This window comes from Salvelinus alpinus, chromosome 26 (assembly GCF_045679555.1).
Source record: "Salvelinus alpinus chromosome 26, SLU_Salpinus.1, whole genome shotgun sequence".
Taxonomy (NCBI): Eukaryota; Metazoa; Chordata; class Actinopteri; order Salmoniformes; family Salmonidae; genus Salvelinus; species Salvelinus alpinus.
In genome coordinates, this window is record NC_092111.1 from 44,104,579 (window position 1) to 44,129,435 (window position 24,857).

The 24,857-nt window shown below is 44.0% G+C and overlaps 1 protein-coding gene across 1 annotated transcript in view; it reads left to right on the top strand.

Annotated features, from left to right (window-relative positions):
* The window catches only part of LOC139555342 (CUB and sushi domain-containing protein 2-like), a 993,500-nt gene that overhangs the window by 623,623 nt on the left and 345,020 nt on the right, over positions 1-24,857 (top strand). The window contains exons 29-30 of the mRNA XM_071369058.1: positions 4,320-4,511; positions 24,552-24,690. Coding sequence (XP_071225159.1) covers positions 4,320-4,511; positions 24,552-24,690 — 331 coding nt within the window. The remainder of the gene's footprint in view (positions 1-4,319; positions 4,512-24,551; positions 24,691-24,857) is intronic.

Here is a 24,857-nt window from a genome sequence, read left to right on the forward strand (position 1 = left end):
TGCTCATCTTTACAGGCTGTATAAATCCATATAGAACGTCTCTGTTCATCTTTACAGGCTGTATAAATCCATATATAACGTCTCTGCTCATCTTTACAGGCTGTATAAATCCATATAGAACGCCTCTGCTCATCTTTACAGGCTGTATAAATCCATATAGAACGTCTCTGCTCAACTTTACAGGCTGTATAAATCCATATAGAACGTCTCTGCTCCTCTTTACAGGCTGTATAAATCCATATAGAACGTCTCTGCTCATCTTTACAGGCTGTATAAATCCATATAGAACGTCTCTGTTCATCTTTACAGGCTGTATAAATCCTTATAGAACGTCTCTGTTCATCTTTACAGGCTGTATAAATCCATATAGAACGTCTCTGTTCATCTTTACAGGCTGTATATATCCATATAGAACGTCTCTGTTCATCTTTACAGGCTGTATAAATCCATATAGAACGTCTCTGCTCTTCTTTACAGGCTGTATAAATCCATATAGAACGTCTCTGCTCATCTTTACAGGCTGTATAAATCCATATAGAACGTCTCTGTTCCTCTTTACAGGCTGTATAAATCCATATAGAACGTCTCTGTTCCTCTTTACAGGCTGTATAAATCCATATAGAACGTCTCTGCTCATCTTTACAGGCTGTATAAATCCATATAGAACGTCTCTGCTCCTCTTTACAGGCTGTATACATCCATATAGAACGTCTCTGCTCCTCTTTACAGGCTGTATAAATCCATATAGAACGTCTCTGTTCATCTTTACAGGCTGTATAAATCCATATAGAACGTCTCTGCTCCTCTTTACAGGCTGTATAAATCCATATAGAACGTCTCTGTTCATCTTTACCAGCTGTATAAATCCATATAGAACGTCTCTGCTCCTCTTTACAGGCTGTATAAATCCATATAGAACGTCTCTGTTCAACTCTACAGGCTGTATAAATCCATATAGAACGTCTCTGCTCATCTTTACAGGCTGTATAAATCCATATAGAACGTCTCTGCTCGTCTTTACAGGCTGTATAAATCCATATAGAACGTCTCTGCTCATCTTTACAGGCTGTATAAATCCATATAGAACGTCTCTGCTCATCTTTACAGGCTGTATAAATGCATATAGAACGTCTCTGCTCATCTTTACAGGCTGTATAAATCCATATAGAACGTCTCTGTTCCTCTTTACAGGCTGTATAAATCCATATAGAACGTCTCTGTTCATCTTTACAGGCTGTATAAATCCATATAGAACGTCTCTGCTCATCTTTACAGGCTGTATAAATCCATATAGAACGTCTCTGCTCTTCTTTACAGGCTGTATACATCCATATAGAACGTCTCTGCTCATCTTTACAGGCTGTATAAATCCATATAGAACGTCTCTGCTCATCTTTACAGGCTGTATAAATCCATATAGAACGTCTCTGCTCATCTTTACAGGCTGTATACATCCATATAGAACGTCTCTGCTCATCTTTACAGGCTGTATAAATCCATATAGAACGTCTCTGCTCCTCTTTACAGGCTGTATAAATCCATATAGAACGTCTCTGTTCCTCTTTACAGGCTGTATAAATCCATATAGAACGTCTCTGCTCCTCTTTACAGGCTGCATAAATCCATATAGAACGTCTCTGCTCATCTTTACAGGCTGTATAAATCCATATAGAACGTCTCTGTTCCTCTTTACAGGCTGTATAAATCCATATAGAACGTCTCTGCTCCTCTTTACAGGCTGTATAAATCCATATAGAACGTCTCTGCTCATCTTTACAGGCTGTATAAATCCATATAGAACGTCTCTGCTCATCTTTACAGGCTGTATAAATCCATATAGAACGTCTCTGCTCATCTTTACAGGCTGTATAAATCCATATAGAACGTCTCTGCTCATCTTTACAGGCTGTATAAATCCATATAGAACGTCTCTGCTCATCTTTACAGGCTGTATAAATCCATATAGAACGTCTCTGCTCATCTTTACAGGCTGTATAAATCCATATAGAACGTCTCTGTTCATCTTTACAGGCTGTATAAATCCATATAGAACGTCTCTGCTCATCTTTACAGGCTGTATAAATCCATATAGAACGTCTCTGCTCATCTTTACAGGCTGTATACATCCATATAGAACGTCTCTGCTCCTCTTTACAGGCTGTATAAATCCATATAGAACGTCTCTGCTCATCTTTACAGGCTGTATAAATCCATATAGAACGTCTCTGCTCATCTTTACAGGCTGTATAAATCCATATAGAACGTCTCTGCTCATCTTTACAGGCTGTATAAATCCATATAGAACGTCTCTGCTCATCTTTACAGGCTGTATACATCCATATAGAACGTCTCTGCTCATCTTTACAGGCTGTATAAATCCATATAGAACGTCTCTGTTCATCTTTACAGGCTGTATAAATCCATATAGAACGTCTCTGTTCATCTTTACAGGCTGTATAAATCCATATAGAACGTCTCTGTTCATCTTTACAGGCTGTATAAATCCATATAGAACGTCTCTGTTCATCTTTACAGGCTGTATACATCCATATAGAACGTCTCTGTTCATCTTTACAGGCTGTATAAATCCATATAGAACGTCTCTGTTCATCTTTACAGGCTGTATAAATCCATATAGAACGTCTCTGTTCCTCTTTACAGGCTGTATAAATCCATATAGAACGTCTCTGTTCATCTTTACAGGCTGTATAAATCCATATAGAACGTCTCTGTTCATCTTTACAGGCTGTATAAATCCATATAGAACGTCTCTGCTCATCTTTACAGGCTGTATAAATCCATATAGAACGTCTCTGCTCATCTTTACAGGCTGTATACATCCATATAGAACGTCTCTGTTCATCTTTACAGGCTGTATAAATCCATATAGAACGTCTCTGCTCCTCTTTACAGGCTGTATAAATCCATATAGAACGTCTCTGTTCATCTTTACAGGCTGTATAAATCCATATAGAACGTCTCTGTTCATCTTTACAGGCTGTATAAATCCATATAGAACGTCTCTGCTCATCTTTACAGGCTGTATAAATCCATATAGAACGTCTCTGCTCATCTTTACAGGCTGTATAAATCCATATAGAACGTCTCTGTTCATCTTTACAGGCTGTATAAATCCATATAGAACGTCTCTGTTCCTCTTTACAGGCTGTATAAATCCATATAGAACGTCTCTGCTCATCTTTACAGGCTGTATACATCCATATAGAACGTCTCTTTTCCTCTTGACAGGCTGTATAAATCCATATAGAACGTCTCTGCTCCTCTTTACAGGCTGTATAAATCCATATAGAACGTCTCTGCTCATCTTTACAGGCTGTATAAATCCATATAGAACGTCTCTGCTCATCTTTACAGGCTGTATAAATCCATATAGAACGTCTCTGCTCATCTTTACAGGCTGTATAAATCCATATAGAACGTCTCTGCTCATCTTTACAGGCTGTATAAATCCATATAGAACGTCTCTGTTCATCTTTACAGGCTGTATAAATCCATATAGAACGTCTCTGTTCATCTTTACAGGCTGTATAAATCCATATAGAACGTCTCTGCTCATCTTTACAGGCTGTATAAATCCATATAGAACGTCTCTGCTCATCTTTACAGGCTGTATAAATCCATATAGAACGTCTCTGTTCATCTTTACAGGCTGTATAAATCCATATAGAACGTCTCTGTTCATCTTTACAGGCTGTATAAATCCATATAGAACGTCTCTGTTCATCTTTACAGGCTGTATAAATCCATATAGAACGTCTCTGCTCCTCTTTACAGGCTGTATAAATCCATATAGAACGTCTCTGCTCCTCTTTACAGGCTGTATAAATCCATATAGAACGTCTCTGCTCCTCTTTACAGGCTGTATAAATCCATATAGAACGTCTCTGTTCCTCTTTACAGGCTGTATAAATCCATATAGAACGTCTCTGCTCCTCTTTACAGGCTGTATAAATCCATATAGAACGTCTCTGCTCTTCTTTACAGGCCTTAACATCCTGGAGTCTTCCTCTATCTTCTCTGCTCTAACATCCTGGAGTCTTCCTCTATCTTCTCTGCTCTAACATCCTGGAGTCTTCCTCTATCTTCTCTGCTCTAACATCCTGGAGTCTTCCTCTATCTTCTCTGCTCTAACATCCTGGAGTCTTCCTCTATCTTCTCTGCTCTAACATCCTGGAGTCTTCCTCTATCTTCTCTGCTCTAACATCCTGGAGTCTTCCTCTATCTTCTCTGCTCTAACATCCTGGAGTCTTCCTCTATCTTCCCTGCTCTAACATCCTGGAGTCTTCCTCTGTCTCCAGTGTCTACCGCTACGTCATGCAACGACCCTGGACTGCCTGCCAACGGGACTCGCAGTGGGGACAGCAAGGAGCCAGGAGACCATGTCCTGTTCCAGTGCGATCCCGGTTACGTCCTCCAGGGGGCCACCAAGATCACCTGCACAGAGATCAACAGCCGCTTCTTCTGGCAGCCTGACCCCCCCACCTGTACAGGTAAGACATGTTAACCCAACACCCCAGGTAACAACACAGACATGTTACCTACCAAACCATATACCCACCTGCACAGGTAACTACAGTCATGTTACCTAACAAACCATATACCCAACTGCACAGGTAACTACAGTCATGTTACCTAACAAACCACATACCCACCTGCACAGGTAACTACAGTTATGTTACCTACCAAACCATATACCCACCTGCACAGGTAACTACAGTTATGTTACCTACCAAACCATATACCCACCTGCACAGGTAACTACAGTTATGTTACCTACCAAACCATATACCCAACTGCACAGGTAACTACAGTCATGTTACCTAACAAACCATATACCCACCTGCACAGGTAACTACAGTCATGTTACCTAACAAACCATATACCCACCTGCACAGGTAACTACAGTCATGTTACCTAACAAACCATATACCCACCTGCACAGGTAACTACAGTTATGTTACCTACCAAACCATATACTCACCTGCACAGGTAACTACAGTCATGTTACCTAACAAACCATATACCCACCTGCACAGGTAACTACAGTCATGTTACCTACCAAACCATATACCCACCTGCACAGGTAACTACAGTTATGTTACCTACCAAACCATATACCCACCTGCACAGCTACCTACACAGTTTTACATTACCAACCCAGTCTAGACTAACGGTACCAACGTACAGGTCATTTTCAGCCACCCAATGTGTTTACCAACTGAACCTGCTGCAACAAGACCTGCTACAGTAGTCCAGGTGAGGGTCATACCATGTAGTATCTCTGTTACCTGTTACAGTGGTACAGGTGAGGGTCATACCATGTAGTATCTCTACCTGTTACAGTAGTCCAGGTGAGGGTCATACCATGTAGTATCTCTACCTGCTACAGTAGTCCAGGTGAGGGTCATACCATGTAGTATCTCTACCTGTTACAGTAGTCCAGGTGAGGGTCATACCATGTAGTTTCTCTACCTGTTACAGTAGTCCAGGTGAGGGTCATACCATGTAGTTTCTCTACCTGTTACAGTAGTCCAGGTGAGGGTCATACCATGTAGTATCTCTACCTGTTACAGTAGTCCAGGTGAGGGTCATACCATGTAGTATCTCTACCTGCTACAGTAGTCCAGGTGAGGGTCATACCATGTAGTATCTCTACCTGTTACAGTAGTCCAGGTGAGGGTCATACCATGTAGTATCTCTACCTGCTACAGTAGTCCAGGTGAGGGTCATACCATGTAGTATCTCTACCTGTTACAGTAGTCCAGGTGAGGGTCATACCATGTAGTATCTCTACCTGTTACAGTAGTCCAGGTGAGGGTCATACCATGCAGTATCTCTGTTACCTGCTACAGTAGTCCAGGTGAGGGTCATACCATGTAGTTTCTCTACCTGCTACAGTAGTCCAGGTGAGGGTCATACCATGTAGTATCTCTACCTGTTACAGTAGTCCAGGTGAGGGTCATACCATGTAGTATCTCTACCTCCTACAGTAGTCCAGGTGACGGTCATACCATGTAGTATCTCCGTTACCTGTTACAGTAGTCCAGGTGAGGGTCATACCATGTAGTATCTCTGTTACCTGCTACAGTAGTCCAGGTGAGGGTCATACCATGTAGTTTATCTACCTGTTACAGTAGTCCAGGTGAGGGTCATACCATGTAGTATCTCTACCTGTTACAGTAGTCCAGGTGAGGGTCATACCATGTAGTATCTCTACCTGCTACAGTAGTCCAGGTGAGGGTCATAACATGTAGTATCTCTACCTGTTACAGTAGTCCAGGTGAGGGTCATACCATGTAGTTTCTCTACCTGCTACAGTAGTCCAGGTGAGGGTCATACCATGTAGTTTCTCTACCTGTTACAGTAGTCCAGGTGAGGGTCATACCATGTAGTATCTCTACCTGTTACAGTAGTCCAGGTGAGGGTCATACCATGTAGTTTCTCTACCTGTTACCGTAGTCCAGGTGAGGGTCATACCATGTAGTTTCTCTACCTGCTACAGTAGTCCAGGTGAGGGTCATACCATGTAGTATCTCTACCTGTTACAGTAGTCCAGGTGAGGGTCATACCATGTAGTATCTCTACCTGTTACAGTAGTCCAGGTGAGGGTCATACCATGTAGTATCTCTACCTGCTACAGTAGTCCAGGTGAGGGTCATACCATGTAGTATCTCTACCTGTTACAGTAGTCCAGGTGAGGGTCATACCATGTAGTTTCTCTACCTGTTACAGTAGTCCAGGTGAGGGTCATACCATGTAGTATCTCTACCTGCTACAGTAGTCCAGGTGAGGGTCATACCATGTAGTATCTCTACCTGTTACAGTAGTCCAGGTGAGGGTCATACCATGTAGTTTCTCTACCTGCTACAGTAGTCCAGGTGAGGGTCATACCATGTAGTTTCTCTACCTGTTACAGTAGTCCAGGTGAGGGTCATACCATGTAGTATCTCTACCTGTTACAGTAGTCCAGGTGAGGGTCATACCATGTAGTTTCTCTACCTGTTACAGTAGTCCAGGTGAGGGTCATACCATGTAGTTTCTCTACCTGCTACAGTAGTCCAGGTGAGGGTCATACCATGTAGTATCTCTACCTGTTACAGTAGTCCAGGTGAGGGTCATACCATGTAGTATCTCTACCTGTTACAGTAGTCCAGGTGAGGGTCATACCATGTAGTATCTCTACCTGTTACAGTAGTCCAGGTGAGGGTCATACCATGTAGTTTCTCTACCTGTTACAGTAGTCCAGGTGAGGGTCATACCATGTAGTATCTCTACCTGCTACAGTAGTCCAGGTGAGGGTCATACCATGTAGTTTCTCTACCTGTTACAGTAGTCCAGGTGAGGGTCATACCATGTAGTATCTCTACCTGCTACAGTAGTCCAGGTCAGGGTCATACCATGTAGTATCTCTACCTGCTACAGTAGTCCAGGTGAGGGTCATACCATGTAGTATCTCTACCTGCTACAGTAGTCTAGGTGAGGGTCATACCATGTAGTTACTCTACCTGCTACAGTAGTCCAGGTGAGGGTCATACCATGTCGTTTCTCTGTTACCTTTTACAGTAGTCCAGGTGAGGGTCATGCCATGTAGTTTCTCTAGCTGTTACAGTAGTCCAGGTGAGGGTCATACCATGTAGTATCTCTACCTGCTACAGTAGTCCAGGTGAGGGTCATACCATGTAGTATCTCTACCTGTTACAGTAGTCCAGGTGAGGGTCATACCATGTAGTATCTCTACCTGCTACAGTAGTCCAGGTGAGGGTCATACCATGTCGTTTCTCTACCTGCTACAGTAGTCCAGGTGAGGGTCATACCATGTAGTATCTCTACCTGCTACAGTAGTCCAGGTGAGGGTCATACCATGTAGTATCTCTACCTGTTACAGTAGTCCAGGTGAGGGTCGTACCATGTAGTATCTCTACCTGCTACAGTAGTCCAGGTGAGGGTCATACCATGTAGTGTCTCTACCTGCTACAGTAGTCCAGGTGAGGGTCATACCATGTAGTTTCTCTACCTGCTACAGTGTTCCAGGTGAGGGTCATACCATGTAGTATCTCTGTTACCTGCTACAGTAGTCCAGGTGAGGGTCATACCATGTAGTATCTCTACCTGTTACAGTAGTCCAGGTGAGGGTCAAAACATGTAGTATCTCTGCCTGTTACAGTAGTCCAGGTGAGGGTCATACCATGTAGTATCTCTACCTGTTACAGTAGTCCAGGTGAGGGTCATACCATGTAGTTTCTCTACCTGTTACACTAGTCCAGGTGAGGGTCATACCATGTAGTATCTCTACCTGCTACAGTAGTCCAGGTGAGGGTCATACCATGTAGTTTCTCTACCTGTTACAGTAGTCCAGGTGAGGGTCATACCATGTAGTATCTCTACCTGTTACAGTAGTCCAGGTGAGGGTCATACCATGTAGTATCTCTACCTGTTACAGTAGTCCAGGTGAGGGTCATACCATGTAGTATCTCTACCTGTTACAGTAGTCCAGGTGAGGGTCATACCATGTAGTATCTCTGTTACCTGTTACAGTAGTCCAGGTGAGGGTCATACCATGTAGTATCTCTACCTGCTACAGTAGTCCAGGTGAGGGTCATACCATGTAGTATCTCTACCTCCTACAGTGGTCCAGGTGAGGGTCATACCATGTAGTATCTCTACCTGCTACAGTAGTCCAGGTGAGGGTCATACCATGTAGTATCTCTACCTCCTACAGTGGTCCAGGTGAGGGTCATACCATGTAGTATCTCTACCTCCTACAGTAGTCCAGGTGAGGGTCATACCATGTAGTATCTCTACCTGCTACAGTAGTCCAGGTGAGGGTCATACCATGTAGTTACTCTACCTGCTACAGTAGTCCAGGTGAGGGTCATACCATGTCGTTTCTCTGTTACCTTTTACAGTAGTCCAGGTGAGGGTCATACCATGTAGTATCTCTACCTGCTACAGTAGTCCAGGTGAGGGTCATACCATGTAGTATCTCTACCTGTTACAGTGGTCCAGGTGAGGGTCATACCATGTAGTATCTCTACCTGCTACAGTAGCCCAGGTGAGGGTCATACCATGTAGTATCTCTACCTGTTACAGTAGTCCAGGTGAGGGTCATACCATGTAGTATCTCTACCTGCTACAGTAGTCCAGGTGAGGGTCATACCATGTAGTTACTCTGTTACCTGCTACAGTAGTCCAGGTGAGGGTCATACCATGTAGTATCTCTACCTGTTACAGTAGTCCAGGTGAGGGTCATACCATGTAGTTACTCTGTTACCTGCTACAGTAGTCCAGGTGAGGGTCATACCATGTAGTATCTCTACCTGTTACAGTAGTCCAGGTGAGGATCATACCATGTAGTTTCTCTACCTGTTACAGTAGTCCAGGTGAGGGTCATACCATGTAGTATCTCTACCTGCTACAGTAGTCCAGGTGAGGGTCATACCAGTATCTCTACCTGCTACAGTAGTCTAGGTGAGGGTCATACCATGTAGTTACTCTACCTGCTACAGTAGTCCAGGTGAGGGTCATACCATGTCGTTTCTCTGTTACCTGTTACAGTAGTCCAGGTGAGGGTCATACCATGTAGTATCTCTACCTGCTACAGTAGTCCAGGTGAGGGTCATACCATGTAGTATCACTACCTGCTACAGTAGTCCAGGTGAGGGTCATACCATGTAGTATCTCTACCTGTTACAGTAGTCCAGGTGAGGGTCATACCATGTAGTATCTCTACCTGTTACAGTAGTCCAGGTGAGGGTCATACCATGTAGTATCTCTACCTGCTACAGTAGTCCAGGTGAGGGTCATACCATGTAGTATCTCTACCTGCTACAGTAGGTCAGGTGAGGGTCATACCATGTAGTATCTCTGTTACCTGCTACAGTAGTCCAGGTGAGGGTCATACCATGTAGTATCTCTACCTGCTAGAGTAGACCAGGTGAGGGTCATACCATGTAGTATCTCTGTTACCTGCTACAGTAGTCCAGGTGAGGGTCATACCATGTAGTATCTCTACCTGTTACAGTAGTCCAGGTGAGGGTCATACCATGTAGTATCTCTCCCTGCTACAGTAGGTCAGGTGAGGGTCATACCATGTAGTATCTCTGTTACCTGCTACAGTAGTCCAGGTGAGGGTCATACCATGTAGTATCTCTACCTGCTACAGTAGTCCAGGTGAGGGTCATACCATGTAGTATCTCTAGCTGCTACAGTAGTCCAGGTGAGGGTCATACCATGTAGTATCTCTACCTGCTACAGTAGTCCAGGTGAGGGTCATACCATGTAGTATCTCTACCTGCTACAGTAGTCCAGGTGAGGGTCATACCATGTAGTATCTCTACCTGCTACAGTAGTCCAGGTGAGGGTCATACCATGTAGTATCTCTACCTGTTACAGTAGTCCAGGTGAGGGTCATACCATGTAGTATCTCTACCTGCTACAGTAGTCCAGGTGAGGGTCATACCATGTAGTATCTCTACCTGCTACAGTAGTCCAGGTGAGGGTCATACCATGTAGTATATCTACCTGTTACAGTCCTCCAGGTGAGGGTCGTACCATGTAGTATCTCTACCTGTTACAGTAGTCCAGGTGAGGGTCATACCATGTAGTATCTCTACCTGCTACAGTAGTCCAGGTGAGGGTCATACCATGTAGTATCTCTACCTGCTACAGTAGTCCAGGTGAGGGTCATACCATGTAGTATCTCTACCTGCTACAGTAGTCCAGGTGAGGGTCATACCATGTAGTATCTCTACCTGCTACAGTAGTCCAGGTGAGGGTCATACCATGTAGTATCTCTACCTGCTACAGTAGTCCAGGTGAGGGTCATACCATGTAGTATCTCTACCTGTTACAGTAGTCCAGGTGAGGGTCATACCATGTAGTATCTCTACCTGCTACAGTAGTCCAGGTGAGGGTCATACCATGTAGTATCTCTACCTGCTACAGTAGTCCAGGTGAGGGTCATACCATGTAGTATCTCTACCTGCTACAGTAGTCCAGGTGAGGGTCATACCATGTAGTATCTCTACCTGCTACAGTAGTCCAGGTGAGGGTCATACCATGTAGTTTCTCTACCTGCTACAGTGTTCCAGGTGAGGGTCATACCATGTAGTATCTCTACCTGTTACAGTAGTCCAGGTGAGGGTCATACCATGTAGTATCTCTACCTGTTACAGTAGTCCAGGTGAGGGTCATACCATGTAGTTACTCTACCTGCTACAGTAGTCCAGGTGAGGGTCATACCATGTCGTTTCTCTGTTACCTTTTACAGTAGTCCAGGTGAGGGTCATACCATGTAGTATCTCTACCTGCTACAGTAGTCCAGGTGAGGGTCATACCATGTAGTATCTCTACCTGTTACAGTGGTCCAGGTGAGGGTCATACCATGTAGTATCTCTACCTGCTACAGTAGTCCAGGTGAGGGTCATACCATGTAGTATCTCTACCTGCTACAGTAGTCCAGGTGAGGGTCATACCATGTAGTTAATCTGTTACCTGCTACAGTAGTCCAGGTGAGGGTCATACCATGTAGTATCTCTACCTGTTACAGTAGTCCAGGTGAGGGTCATACCATGTAGTTACTCTGTTACCTGCTACAGTAGTCCAGGTGAGGGTCATACCATGTAGTATCTCTACCTGTTACAGTAGTCCAGGTGAGGATCATACCATGTAGTTTCTCTACCTGTTACAGTAGTCCAGGTGAGGGTCATACCATGTAGTATCTCTACCTGCTACAGTAGTCCAGGTGAGGGTCATACCAGTATCTCTACCTGCTACAGTAGTCTAGGTGAGGGTCATACCATGTAGTTACTCTACCTGCTACAGTAGTCCAGGTGAGGGTCATACCATGTCGTTTCTCTGTTACCTGTTACAGTAGTCCAGGTGAGGGTCATACCATGTAGTATCTCTACCTGCTACAGTAGTCCAGGTGAGGGTCATACCATGTAGTATCACTACCTGCTACAGTAGTCCAGGTGAGGGTCATACCATGTAGTATCTCTACCTGTTACAGTAGTCCATGTGAGGGTCATACCATGTAGTATCTCTACCTGTTACAGTAGTCCAGGTGAGGGTCATACCATGTAGTATCTCTACCTGCTACAGTAGTCCAGGTGAGGGTCATACCATGTAGTATCTCTACCTGCTACAGTAGGTCAGGTGAGGGTCATACCATGTAGTATCTCTGTTACCTGCTACAGTAGTCCAGGTGAGGGTCATACCATGTAGTATCTCTACCTGCTAGAGTAGTCCAGGTGAGGGTCATACCATGTAGTATCTCTGTTACCTGCTACAGTAGTCCAGGTGAGGGTCATACCATGTAGTATCTCTACCTGTTACAGTAGTCCAGGTGAGGGTCATACCATGTAGTATCTCTCCCTGCTACAGTAGGTCAGGTGAGGGTCATACCATGTAGTATCTCTGTTACCTGCTACAGTAGTCCAGGTGAGGGTCATACCATGTAGTATCTCTACCTGCTACAGTAGTCCAGGTGAGGGTCATACCATGTAGTATCTCTAGCTGCTACAGTAGTCCAGGTGAGGGTCATACCATGTAGTATCTCTACCTGCTACAGTAGTCCAGGTGAGGGTCATACCATGTAGTATCTCTACCTGCTACAGTAGTCCAGGTGAGGGTCATACCATGTAGTATCTCTACCTGCTACAGTAGTCCAGGTGAGGGTCATACCATGTAGTATCTCTACCTGTTACAGTAGTCCAGGTGAGGGTCATACCATGTAGTATCTCTACCTGCTACAGTAGTCCAGGTGAGGGTCATACCATGTAGTATCTCTACCTGCTACAGTAGTCCAGGTGAGGGTCATACCATGTAGTATATCTACCTGTTACAGTAGTCCAGGTGAGGGTCGTACCATGTAGTATCTCTACCTGTTACAGTAGTCCAGGTGAGGGTCATACCATGTAGTATCTCTACCTGCTACAGTAGTCCAGGTGAGGGTCATACCATGTAGTATCTCTACCTGCTACAGTAGTCCAGGTGAGGGTCATACCATGTAGTATCTCTACCTGCTACAGTAGTCCAGGTGAGGGTCATACCATGTAGTATCTCTACCTGCTACAGTAGTCCAGGTGAGGGTCATACCATGTAGTATCTCTACCTGCTACAGTAGTCCAGGTGAGGGTCATACCATGTAGTATCTCTACCTGTTACAGTAGTCCAGGTGAGGGTCATACCATGTAGTATCTCTACCTGCTACAGTAGTCCAGGTGAGGGTCATACCATGTAGTATCTCTACCTGCTACAGTAGTCCAGGTGAGGGTCATACCATGTAGTATCTCTACCTGCTACAGTAGTCCAGGTGAGGGTCATACCATGTAGTATCTCTACCTGCTACAGTAGTCCAGGTGAGGGTCATACCATGTAGTTTCTCTACCTGCTACAGTGTTCCAGGTGAGGGTCATACCATGTAGTATCTCTACCTGTTACAGTAGTCCAGGTGAGGGTCATACCATGTAGTATCTCTACCTGTTACAGTAGTCCAGGTGAGGGTCATACCATGTAGTATCTCTACCTGCTACAGTAGTCCAGGTGAGGGTCATACCATGTAGTATCTCTACCTGTTACAGTAGTCCAGGTGAGGGTCATACCATGTAGTATCTCTACCTGCTACAGTAGTCCAGGTGAGGGTCATACCATGTAGTTTTCTGTTACCTGACAGATCCTTTCCTACATCCACAACTTGATTGCAGAACTCATCCAATCTACACAACTTAGTGTGGTTATATACGTTAGTACCACGTTAAGACACCGATGTTCCTACCTGGAAATCCTCCTCCGTGACAACAAACCCAGTGGTTTGGGTTTAGGGCCCTGGTCAGACAGCAGAACGTCCGTCTGTCTCTCTGTCCCCTGGATATCAGTCTGCTGTCTGTTCCATTCGGCCAACACAGAGGCCAAATAAACACAGAGGCCAAATAAACACAGAGGCCAAATAAACGCAGAGGCCAAATAAACACAGAGGCCAAATAAACGCAGAGGCCAAATAAACACAGAGGCCAAATAAACGCAGAGGCCAAATAAACACAGAGGCCAAATAAACACAGAGGCCAAATAAACACAGAGGCCAACACAAATCCCAAATAGCCCTATTCCTATATAGTGCACTACTATAGACCAGAGCCCTATTCCCTATATAGTGCACTACATTAGACCAGAGCCCTATTCCCTATATAGTGGTACTACTATAGACCAGAGCCCTATTCCCTATATAGTGGTACTACTATAGACCAGATCCCTATTCCCTATATAGTGGTACTACTATAGACCAGAGCCCTATAAAGCCCTATGGAGCCCTATTCCCTATATAGTGCACTACTTTAGAACCAGATTCCTATTCCCTATATAGTGCACTACTTTAGACCAGAGCCCTATTCCCTATATAGTGGTACTACTATAGACCAGAGCCCTATAAAGCCCTATGGAGCCCTATTCCCTATATAGTGGACTACATTAGACCAGAGGCCTATTCGCCCTATGAGCCTTGGTCAAAAGTAGTGCACTATATTTGGGAACATGGTGAATTTAAGATGGTCTCAGTAAATAAAGACAAACAGACTGAATGACTGCTGGTGTCCTGCTATTAATTCTCTATGATCACAGAGGGCTCCAACTTTGGGCTCTGAGAGAGAGAGAGAGAGAGGGAGAGGGGGCGTCAGTAATTAACAACAGCAATTAAGACATTGTAATTAGCTGCCTTGTTTAATCAGGGGCAGGCTTAATTCGTTTGAAGGTTCCTGTGAAAACACAACAGAGAGAGAGAGAGAGTTTGTGGATGTTCCTGGATCCAAGAGGTGCAGGTGAAAAAACAACAGAGATGTTCCTGGTCCCAAGAGGTACAGGTGAAAACACAACAGGGTTTAATGTCCACAGTGATTAGTTGTCTCCATCCTGCAAAACAACTTAGGGAGCATTTATTGACTTATTAAAATACATTATATTGACACTGCGACTTAGTCAAATACACTATACTGTATGGACTCTATTTGTGCCTGAGTCAAATACATTATACTGTATGGACTCTGTTTGTGCCTGAGTCAAATACATTATACTGTATGGACTCTGTTAGTATTTGAGTCAAATACATTATACTGTATGGACTCTGTTTGTGCCTGAGTCAAATACATTATACTGTATGGACTATGTTAGTACCTGAGTCAAATGCATTATACTGTATGGACTCTGTTTGTGCCTGAGTCAAATACATTATACTGTATGGACTATGTTAGTACCTGAGTCAAATACATTATACTGTATGGACTCTGTTAGTGCCTTAGTCAAATACATTATACTGTATGGACTCTGTTTGTGACTTAGTCAAATACATTATACTGTATGGACTCTGTTAGTACCTTAGTCAAATACATTATACTGTATGGACTCTGTTTGTGACTGAGTCAAATACATTATACTGTATGGACTATGTTTTTGACTTAGTCAAATGCATTATACTGTATGGACTCTGTTAGTACGTTAGTCAAATACATTATACTGTATGGACTCTGTTAGTGCCTTAGTCAAATACATTATACTGTATGGACTCCGTTAGTACCTTAGTCAAATACATTATACTGTATGGACTCTGTTAGTACCTGAGTCAAATACAGGTATGTGCATAGGGGTTCTTTAGTGATGCCAATACAGTATACAGTACAGTCTGTTTAGTTCGATAACAAACCGCATACACACAGAAGCTTGAACCAGCTACGGGTAATATAATTCAACACATGAAGGCAATGGATTGGGTCCTGCAGTTATTTAGTCAGTTATCCACATAGGAGATCTTTGGTGACTTAGACCCCTTGCAGTGTGTCTTTTTTTAGCTCAGTAGAAAAACCACATGCCTCACAGAAGTTAGTGACAGTTTAATTAATGTTATGCAGTAGCGGTTTAGCCTGGGGACGAGGACAGCGAAAGTAAGATTCAGGTCGTACGGTAAATGGTTGTCTTCTAACGGAATGACATTTTGTTCCTCCATCATTGGAACTACCCTATAATGTGATCTTGTTAGCTTCATCATCTTCTATCTCTCATGTGTCTCCTCTCCTCTCTCTCTCTCTGTATCATCATGTATCCTCTCCTCTCTCTCTCTATCATCATCTTTCCTCTCCCCTCTCTCTCTGTATCATCATCTTTCCTCTCCCCTCTCTCTCTATCATCATCTTTCCTCTCCTCTCCCCTCTCTCTCTATCATCATCTTTCCTCTCTCCTCTCTCTCTGTATCATCATGTCTCCTCTCCTCTCTCTCTCTCTGTATCATCATGTTTCCTCTCCTCTCTCTGTATCATCATGTTTCCTCTCCTCTCTCTCTGTATCATCATGTTTCCTCTCCTCTCTCTCCCTGTATCATCATGTTTCCTCTCCTCTCTCTGTATCATCATGTCTCCTCTCCTCTCTCTCTCTCTGTATCATCATGTTTCCTCTCCTCTCTCTGTATCATCATGTTTCCTCTCCTCTCTCTCTGTATCATCATGTTTCCTCTCCTCTCTCTCCCTGTATCATCATGTTTCCTCTCCTCTCTCTCTGTATCATCATGTTTCCTCTCCTCTCTCTCTCTGTATCATCATGTTTCCTCTCCTCTCTCTGTATCATCATGTTTCCTCTCCTCTCTCTCTGTATCATCATGTTTCCTCTCCTCTCTCTCTCTGTATCATCATGTTTCCTCTCCTCTCTCTGTATCATCATGTCTCCTCTCCTCTCTCTCTCTATGTATCATCATGTTTCCTCTCCTCTCTCTGTATCATCATGTTTCCTCTCCTCTCTCTCTGTATCATCATGTTTCCTCTCCTCTCTCTCTCTGTATCATCATGTTTCCTCTCCTCTCTCTCTCTGTATCATCATGTTTCCTCTCCTCTCTCTCTGTATCATCATATTTCCTCTCCTCTCTCTCTCTCTGTATCATCATGTTTCCTCTCCTCTCTCTCTCTGTATCATCATGTTTCCTCTCCTCTCTCTCTCTCTGTGTCATCATGTTTCCTCTCCCCTCTCTCTCTGTATCATCATGTTTCCTCTCCTCTCTCTCTCTGTATCATCATGTTTCCTCTCCTCTCTCTCTGTATCATCATGTTTCCTCCCCTCTCTCTCTGTATCATCATGTTTCCTCCCCTCTCTCTCTCTGTATCATCATGTTTCCTCTCTCCTCTCTCTCTGTATCATCATGTATCCTCTCCTCTCTCTCTGTATCATCATGTTTCCTCTCCTCTCTCTCTCTGTATCATCATGTTTCCTCTCCTCTCTCTCTGTATCATCATGTTTCCTCCCCTCTCTCTCTGTATCATCATGTTTCCTCCCCTCTCTCTCTCTGTATCATCATGTTTCCTCTCTCCTCTCTCTCTGTATCATCATGTATCCTCTCCTCTCTCTCTGTATCATCATGTTTCCTCTCCTCTCTCTCTCTGTATCATCATGTTTCCTCTCCTCTCTCTCTGTATCATCATGTTTCCTCTCCTCTCTCTGTATCATCATGTTTCCTCTCCTCTCTCTCTGTATCATCATGTTTCCTCTCCTCTCTCTCTCTGTATCATCATGTTTCCTCTCCTCTCTCTCTGTATCATCATGTATCCTCTCCTCTCTCTCTCTCTGTATCATCATGTTTCCTCTCCTCTCTCTCTGTATCATCATGTTTCCTCTCCTCTCTCTCTCTGTATCATCATGTTTCCTCTCCTCTCTCTCTGTATCATCATGTTTCCTCTCCTCTCTCTCTGTATCATCATGTTTCCTCTCCTCTCTCTGTATCATCATGTATCCTCTCCTCTCCTCTCTCTGTATCATCATGTTTCCTCTCCTCTCTCTCTCTGTATCATCATGTTTCCTCTCCTCTCTCTCTGTATCATCATGTTTCCTCTCCTCTCTCTGTATCATCATGTTTCCTCTCCTCTCTCTCTGTATCATCATGTTTCCTCTCCTCTCTCTCTCTGTATCATCATGTTTCCTCTCCTCTCTCTCTGTATCATCATGTATCCTCTCCTCTCTCTCTCTCTGTATCATCATGTTTCCTCCTCTCTCTCTCTGTATCATCATGTTTCCTCTCCTCTCTCTCTCTGTATCATCATGTTTCCTCTCCTCTCTCTCTGTATCATCATGTTTCCTCTCCTCTCTCTCTGTATCATCATGTTTCCTCTCCTCTCTCTGTATCATCATGTATCCTCTCCTCTCCTCTCTCTGTATCATCATGTTTCCTCTCCTCTCTCTCTCTCTATCATCATGTTTCCTCTCCTCTCTCTCTGTATCATCATGTTTCCTCTGCTCTCTCTCTCTCTGTATCATCATGTTTCCTCTCTCTCTGTATCATCATGTTTCCTCTCCTCTCTCTCTCTGTATCATCATGTTTCCTCCCCTCTCTCTCTGTATCAACATGTTTCCTCTCCCCTCTCTCTCTCTGTATCATCATGTTTCCTCTCCTCTCTCCCTGTATCATCATGTTTCCTCTCCTCTCTCTGTATCATCATGTTTCCTCTCCTCTCTCTCTCTCTATCATCATCTTTCCTCTCCTCTCTCTCTGTATCATCATGTTTCCTCTCCTCTCTCTCTCTGTATCATCATGTTTCCTCTCCTCTCTCTCTCTCTATCATCATCTTTCCTCTCCTCTCTCTCTGTATCATCATGTTTCCTCTCCCCTCTCTCTCTCTGTATCATCATGTTTCCTCTCCTCTCTCCCTGTATCATCATGTTTCCTCTCCTCTCTCTGTATCATCATGTTTCCTCTCCTCTCTCTCTGTATCATCATGTTTCCTCTCCTCTCTCCCTGTATCATCATGTTTCCTCGCCTCTCTCTCTGTATCATCATGTTTCCTCTCCTCTCTCTCTGTATCATCATGTTTCCTCTCCTCTCTCTCCCTGTATCATCATGTATCTTCTCCTCTCTCTCTCTGTATCATCATGTTTCCTCTCCTCTCTCTCTGTATCATAATGTTTCCTCTCCTCTCTCTCTGTATCATCATGTTTCCTCTCCTCTCTCTCTGTATCATCAAGTTTCCTCTCTCTCTCTCTGTATCATCATGTTTCCTCTCCTCTCTCTCTGTATCATCATGTTTCCTCTCCTCTCTCTCTGTATCATCATGTTTCCTCTCCTCTCTCTCTCTCTATCATCATCTTTACTCTCCTCTCTCTGTATCATCATGTTTCCTCTCCTCTCTCTCTCTCTATCATCATCTTTCCTCTCCTCTCTCTCTGTATCATCATGTTTCCTCTCCCCTCTCTCTCTCTGTATCATCATGTTTCCTCTCCTCTCTCTCTCTGTATCATCATGCTTCCTCCCCTCTCTCTCTGTATCATCATGTTTCCTCTCCTCTCTCTCTGTATCATCATGTTTCCTCTCCTCTCTCCCTGTATCATCATGTTTCATCTCCCCTCTCTCTCTGTATCATCATGTTTCCTCTCCTCTCTCTGTATCATGATGTATCCTCTCCTCTCCTCTCTCTGTATCATCATGTATCTTCTCCTCTCTCTCTGTATCATCATGTATCTTCTCCTCTCTCTCTGTATCATCATGTTTCCTCTCCTCTCTCTCTCTCTATCATCATGTTTCCTCCTCTCTCTCTCCCTGTATCATCATGGTTCCTCCCCTCTCCTCTCTCTGTATCATCATGTATCTTCTCCTCTCTCTCTGTATCATCATGTATCTTCTCCTCTCTCTCTGTATCATCATGTTTCCTCTCCTCTCTCTCTCTCTATCATCATGTTTCCTCCTCTCTCTCTCCCTGTATCATCATGGTTCCTCCCCTCTCTCTCTGTATCATCATGTTTCCTCTCCTCTCTCTCCGTGTATCATCATGTATCTTCTCCTCTCTCTCTGTATCATCATGTTTCCTCTCCTCTCTCTCTCTCTATCATCATGTTTCCTCTCCTCTCTCTCCCTGTATCATCATGGTTCCTCCCCTCTCTCTCTGTATCATCATGTTTCCTCTCCTCTCTCTCCCTGTATCATCATGTATCTTCTCCTCTCTCTCTGTATCATCATGTTTCCTCTCCTCTCTCTCTCTCTATCATCATGTTTCCTCTCCTCTCTCTCTCTGTATCATCATGTTTCCTCTCCTCTCTCTCTGTATCATCATGTATCTTCTCCTCTCTCTCTGTATCATCATGTTTCCTCTGCTCTCTCTGTATCATCATGTTTCCTCCTCTCTCTCTCTGTATCATCATGTTTCCTCTCCTCTCTCTCTGTATCATCATGTTTCCTCTCCTCCCTCTCTCTGTATCATCATGTTTCCTCTCCTCTCTCTCCCTGTATCATCATGGTTCCTCCCCTCTCTTTCTGTATCATCATGTTTCCTCTCCTCTCTCTCCCTGTATCATCATGTATCTTCTCCTCTCTCTCTGTATCATCATGTTTCCTCTCCTCTCTCTCTCTCTATCATCATGTTTCCTCTCCTCTCTCTCTCTGTATCATCATGTTTCCTCTCCTCTCTCTCTGTATCATCATGTATCTTCTCCTCTCTCTCTGTATCATCATGTTTCCTCTGCTCTCTCTGTATCATCATGTTTCCTCCTCTCTCTCTCTGTATCATCATGTTTCCTCTCCTCTCTCTCTGTATCATCATGTTTCCTCTCCTCCCTCTCTCTGTATCATCATGTTTCCTCTCCTCTCTCTCTGTATCATCATGTTTCCTCTCCTCTCTCTCTCTGTATCATCATGTTTCCTCCCCTCTCTCTCTGTATCATCATGTATCTTCTCCTCCCTCTCTCTATCATCATGTATCCTCTCTCTCTCTGTATCATCATGTTTCCTCTCCTCTCCTCTCTCTGTATCATCATGTTTCCTCTCCTCTCTCCCTGTATCATCATGTTTCCTCGCCTCTCTCTCCCTGTATCATCATGTATCTTCTCCTCTCTCTCTGTATCATCATGTTTCCTCTCCTCTCTCTCTCTCTATCATCATGTTTCCTCTCCTCTCTCTCTCTGTATCATCATGTTTCCTCTCCTCTCTCTCTGTATCATCATGTATCTTCTCCTCTCTCTCTGTATCATCATGTTTCCTCTGCTCTCTCTGTATCATCATGTTTCCTCTCCTCTCTCCCTGTATCATCATGTTTCCTCTCCTCTCTCTGTATCATCATGTTTCCTCTCCTCTCTCTCTGTATCATCATGTTTCCTCTCCTCTCTCCCTGTATCATCATGTTTCCTCGCCTCTCTCTCTGTATCATCATGTTTCCTCTCCTCTCTCTCTGTATCATCATGTTTCCTCTCCTCTCTCTCCCTGTATCATCATGTATCTTCTCCTCTCTCTCTCTGTATCATCATGTTTCCTCTCCTCTCTCTCTGTATCATAATGTTTCCTCTCCTCTCTCTCTGTATCATCATGTTTCCTCTCCTCTCTCTCTGTATCATCAAGTTTCCTCTCTCTCTCTCTGTATCATCATGTTTCCTCTCCTCTCTCTCTGTATCATCATGTTTCCTCTCCTCTCTCTCTGTATCATCATGTTTCCTCTCCTCTCTCTCTCTCTATCATCATCTTTACTCTCCTCTCTCTGTATCATCATGTTTCCTCTCCTCTCTCTCTCTCTATCATCATCTTTCCTCTCCTCTCTCTCTGTATCATCATGTTTCCTCTCCCCTCTCTCTCTCTGTATCATCATGTTTCCTCTCCTCTCTCTCTCTGTATCATCATGCTTCCTCCCCTCTCTCTCTGTATCATCATGTTTCCTCTCCTCTCTCTCTGTATCATCATGTTTCCTCTCCTCTCTCCCTGTATCATCATGTTTCATCTCCCCTCTCTCTCTGTATCATCATGTTTCCTCTCCTCTCTCTGTATCATGATGTATCCTCTCCTCTCCTCTCTCTGTATCATCATGTATCTTCTCCTCTCTCTCTGTATCATCATGTATCTTCTCCTCTCTCTCTGTATCATCATGTTTCCTCTCCTCTCTCTCTCTCTATCATCATGTTTCCTCCTCTCTCTCTCCCTGTATCATCATGGTTCCTCCCCTCTCTCTCTGTATCATCATGTTTCCTCTCCTCTCTCTCCCTGTATCATCATGTATCTTCTCCTCTCTCTCTGTATCATCATGTTTCCTCTCCTCTCTCTCTCTCTATCATCATGTTTCCTCTCCTCTCTCTCCCTGTATCATCATGGTTCCTCCCCTCTCTCTCTGTATCATCATGTTTCCTCTCCTCTCTCTCCCTGTATCATCATGTATCTTCTCCTCTCTCTCTGTATCATCATGTTTCCTCTCCTCTCTCTCTCTCTATCATCATGTTTCCTCTCCTCTCTCTCTCTGTATCATCATGTTTCCTCTCCTCTCTCTCTGTATCATCATGTATCTTCTCCTCTCTCTCTGTATCATCATGTTTCCTCTGCTCTCTCTGTATCATCATGTTTCCTCTCCTCTCTCTCTCTCTGTATCATCATGTTTCCTCTCCTCTCTCTCTGTATCATCATGTTTCCTCTCCTCCCTCTCTCTGTATCATCATGTTTCCTCTCCTCTCTCTCTGTATCATCATGTTTCCTCTCCTCTCTCTCTCTGTATCATCATGTTTCCTCCCCTCTCTCTCTGTATCATCATGTATCTTCTCCTCTCTCTCTCTATAATCATGTATCCTCTCTCTCTCTGTATCATCATGTTTCCTCTCCTCTCCTCTCTCTGTATCATCATGTTTCCTCTCCTCTCTCCCTGTATCATCATGTTTCCTCTCCTCTCTCTCTCTCTATCATCATGTTTCCTCTCCTCTCTCTCCCTGTATCATCATGGTTCCTCCCCTCTCTCTCTGTATCATCATGTTTCCTCTCCTCTCTCTCCCTGTATCATCATGTATCTTCTCCTCTCTCTCTGTATCATCATGTTTCCTCTCCTCTCTCTCTCTCTATCATCATGTTTCCTCTCCTCTCTCTCTCTGTATCATCATGTTTCCTCTCCTCTCTCTCTGTATCATCATGTATCTTCTCCTCTCTCTCTGTATCATCATGTTTCCTCTGCTCTCTCTGTATCATCATGTTTCCTCTCCTCTCTCCCTGTATCATCATGTTTCCTCTCCTCTCTCTGTATCATCATGTTTCCTCTCCTCTCTCTCTGTATCATCATGTTTCCTCTCCTCTCTCCCTGTATCATCATGTTTCCTCGCCTCTCTCTCTGTATCATCATGTTTCCTCTCCTCTCTCTCTGTATCATCATGTTTCCTCTCCTCTCTCTCCCTGTATCATCATGTATCTTCTCCTCTCTCTCTCTGTATCATCATGTTTCCTCTCCTCTCTCTCTGTATCATAATGTTTCCTCTCCTCTCTCTCTGTATCATCATGTTTCCTCTCCTCTCTCTCTGTATCATCAAGTTTCCTCTCTCTCTCTCTGTATCATCATGTTTCCTCTCCTCTCTCTCTGTATCATCATGTTTCCTCTCCTCTCTCTCTGTATCATCATGTTTCCTCTCCTCTCTCTCTCTCTATCATCATCTTTACTCTCCTCTCTCTGTATCATCATGTTTCCTCTCCTCTCTCTCTCTCTATCATCATCTTTCCTCTCCTCTCTCTCTGTATCATCATGTTTCCTCTCCCCTCTCTCTCTCTGTATCATCATGTTTCCTCTCCTCTCTCTCTCTGTATCATCATGCTTCCTCCCCTCTCTCTCTGTATCATCATGTTTCCTCTCCTCTCTCTCTGTATCATCATGTTTCCTCTCCTCTCTCCCTGTATCATCATGTTTCATCTCCCCTCTCTCTCTGTATCATCATGTTTCCTCTCCTCTCTCTGTATCATGATGTATCCTCTCCTCTCCTCTCTCTGTATCATCATGTATCTTCTCCTCTCTCTCTGTATCATCATGTATCTTCTCCTCTCTCTCTGTATCATCATGTTTCCTCTCCTCTCTCTCTCTCTATCATCATGTTTCCTCCTCGCTCTCTCCCTGTATCATCATGGTTCCTCCCCTCTCTCTCTGTATCATCATGTTTCCTCTCCTCTCTCTCCCTGTATCATCATGTATCTTCTCCTCTCTCTCTGTATCATCATGTTTCCTCTCCTCTCTCTCTCTCTATCATCATGTTTCCTCTCCTCTCTCTCTCTGTATCATCATGTTTCCTCTCCTCTCTCTCTGTATCATCATGTATCTTCTCCTCTCTCTCTGTATCATCATGTTTCCTCTGCTCTCTCTGTATCATCATGTTTCCTCCTCTCTCTCTCTGTATCATCATGTTTCCTCTCCTCTCTCTCTGTATCATCATGTTTCCTCTCCTCCCTCTCTCTGTATCATCATGTTTCCTCTCCTCTCTCTCTGTATCATCATGTTTCCTCTCCTCTCTCTCTCTGTATCATCATGTTTCCTCCCCTCTCTCTCTGTATCATCATGTATCTTCTCCTCTCTCTCTCTATCATCATGTATCCTCTCTCTCTCTGTATCATCATGTTTCCTCTCCTCTCCTCTCTCTGTATCATCATGTTTCCTCTCCTCTCTCCCTGTATCATCATGTTTCCTCTCCTCTCCTCTCTCTGTATCATCATGTTTCCTCTCCTCTCTCTCTCTGTATCATCATGTTTCCTCTCCTCTCTCTCTCTATCATCATGTTTCCTCTCCTCTCTCCCTGTATCCCAGCTCCGTGTGGGGGGAACCTGACAGGCCGCACTGGGCTGATCCTGTCTCCAGAGTACCCCGAGCCGTACCCCCACGGGCGGGAGTGTGACTGGACTGTCTCGGTCACTCCCGACTATGTCATCGCACTCCATTTCAACCAGTGAGTGTTACCCAGGGAACTAATGGAGTACACACGTAGTCTACACACAATGCATTGATATTATAAACGTTTGACGTCGACTAAAAGTCTTTAATTTTGTCGCAGTCAACTTCAACCTGTGAGCATGACACTAATTACATACTCACATGGAGGCAAATCCTAACTTC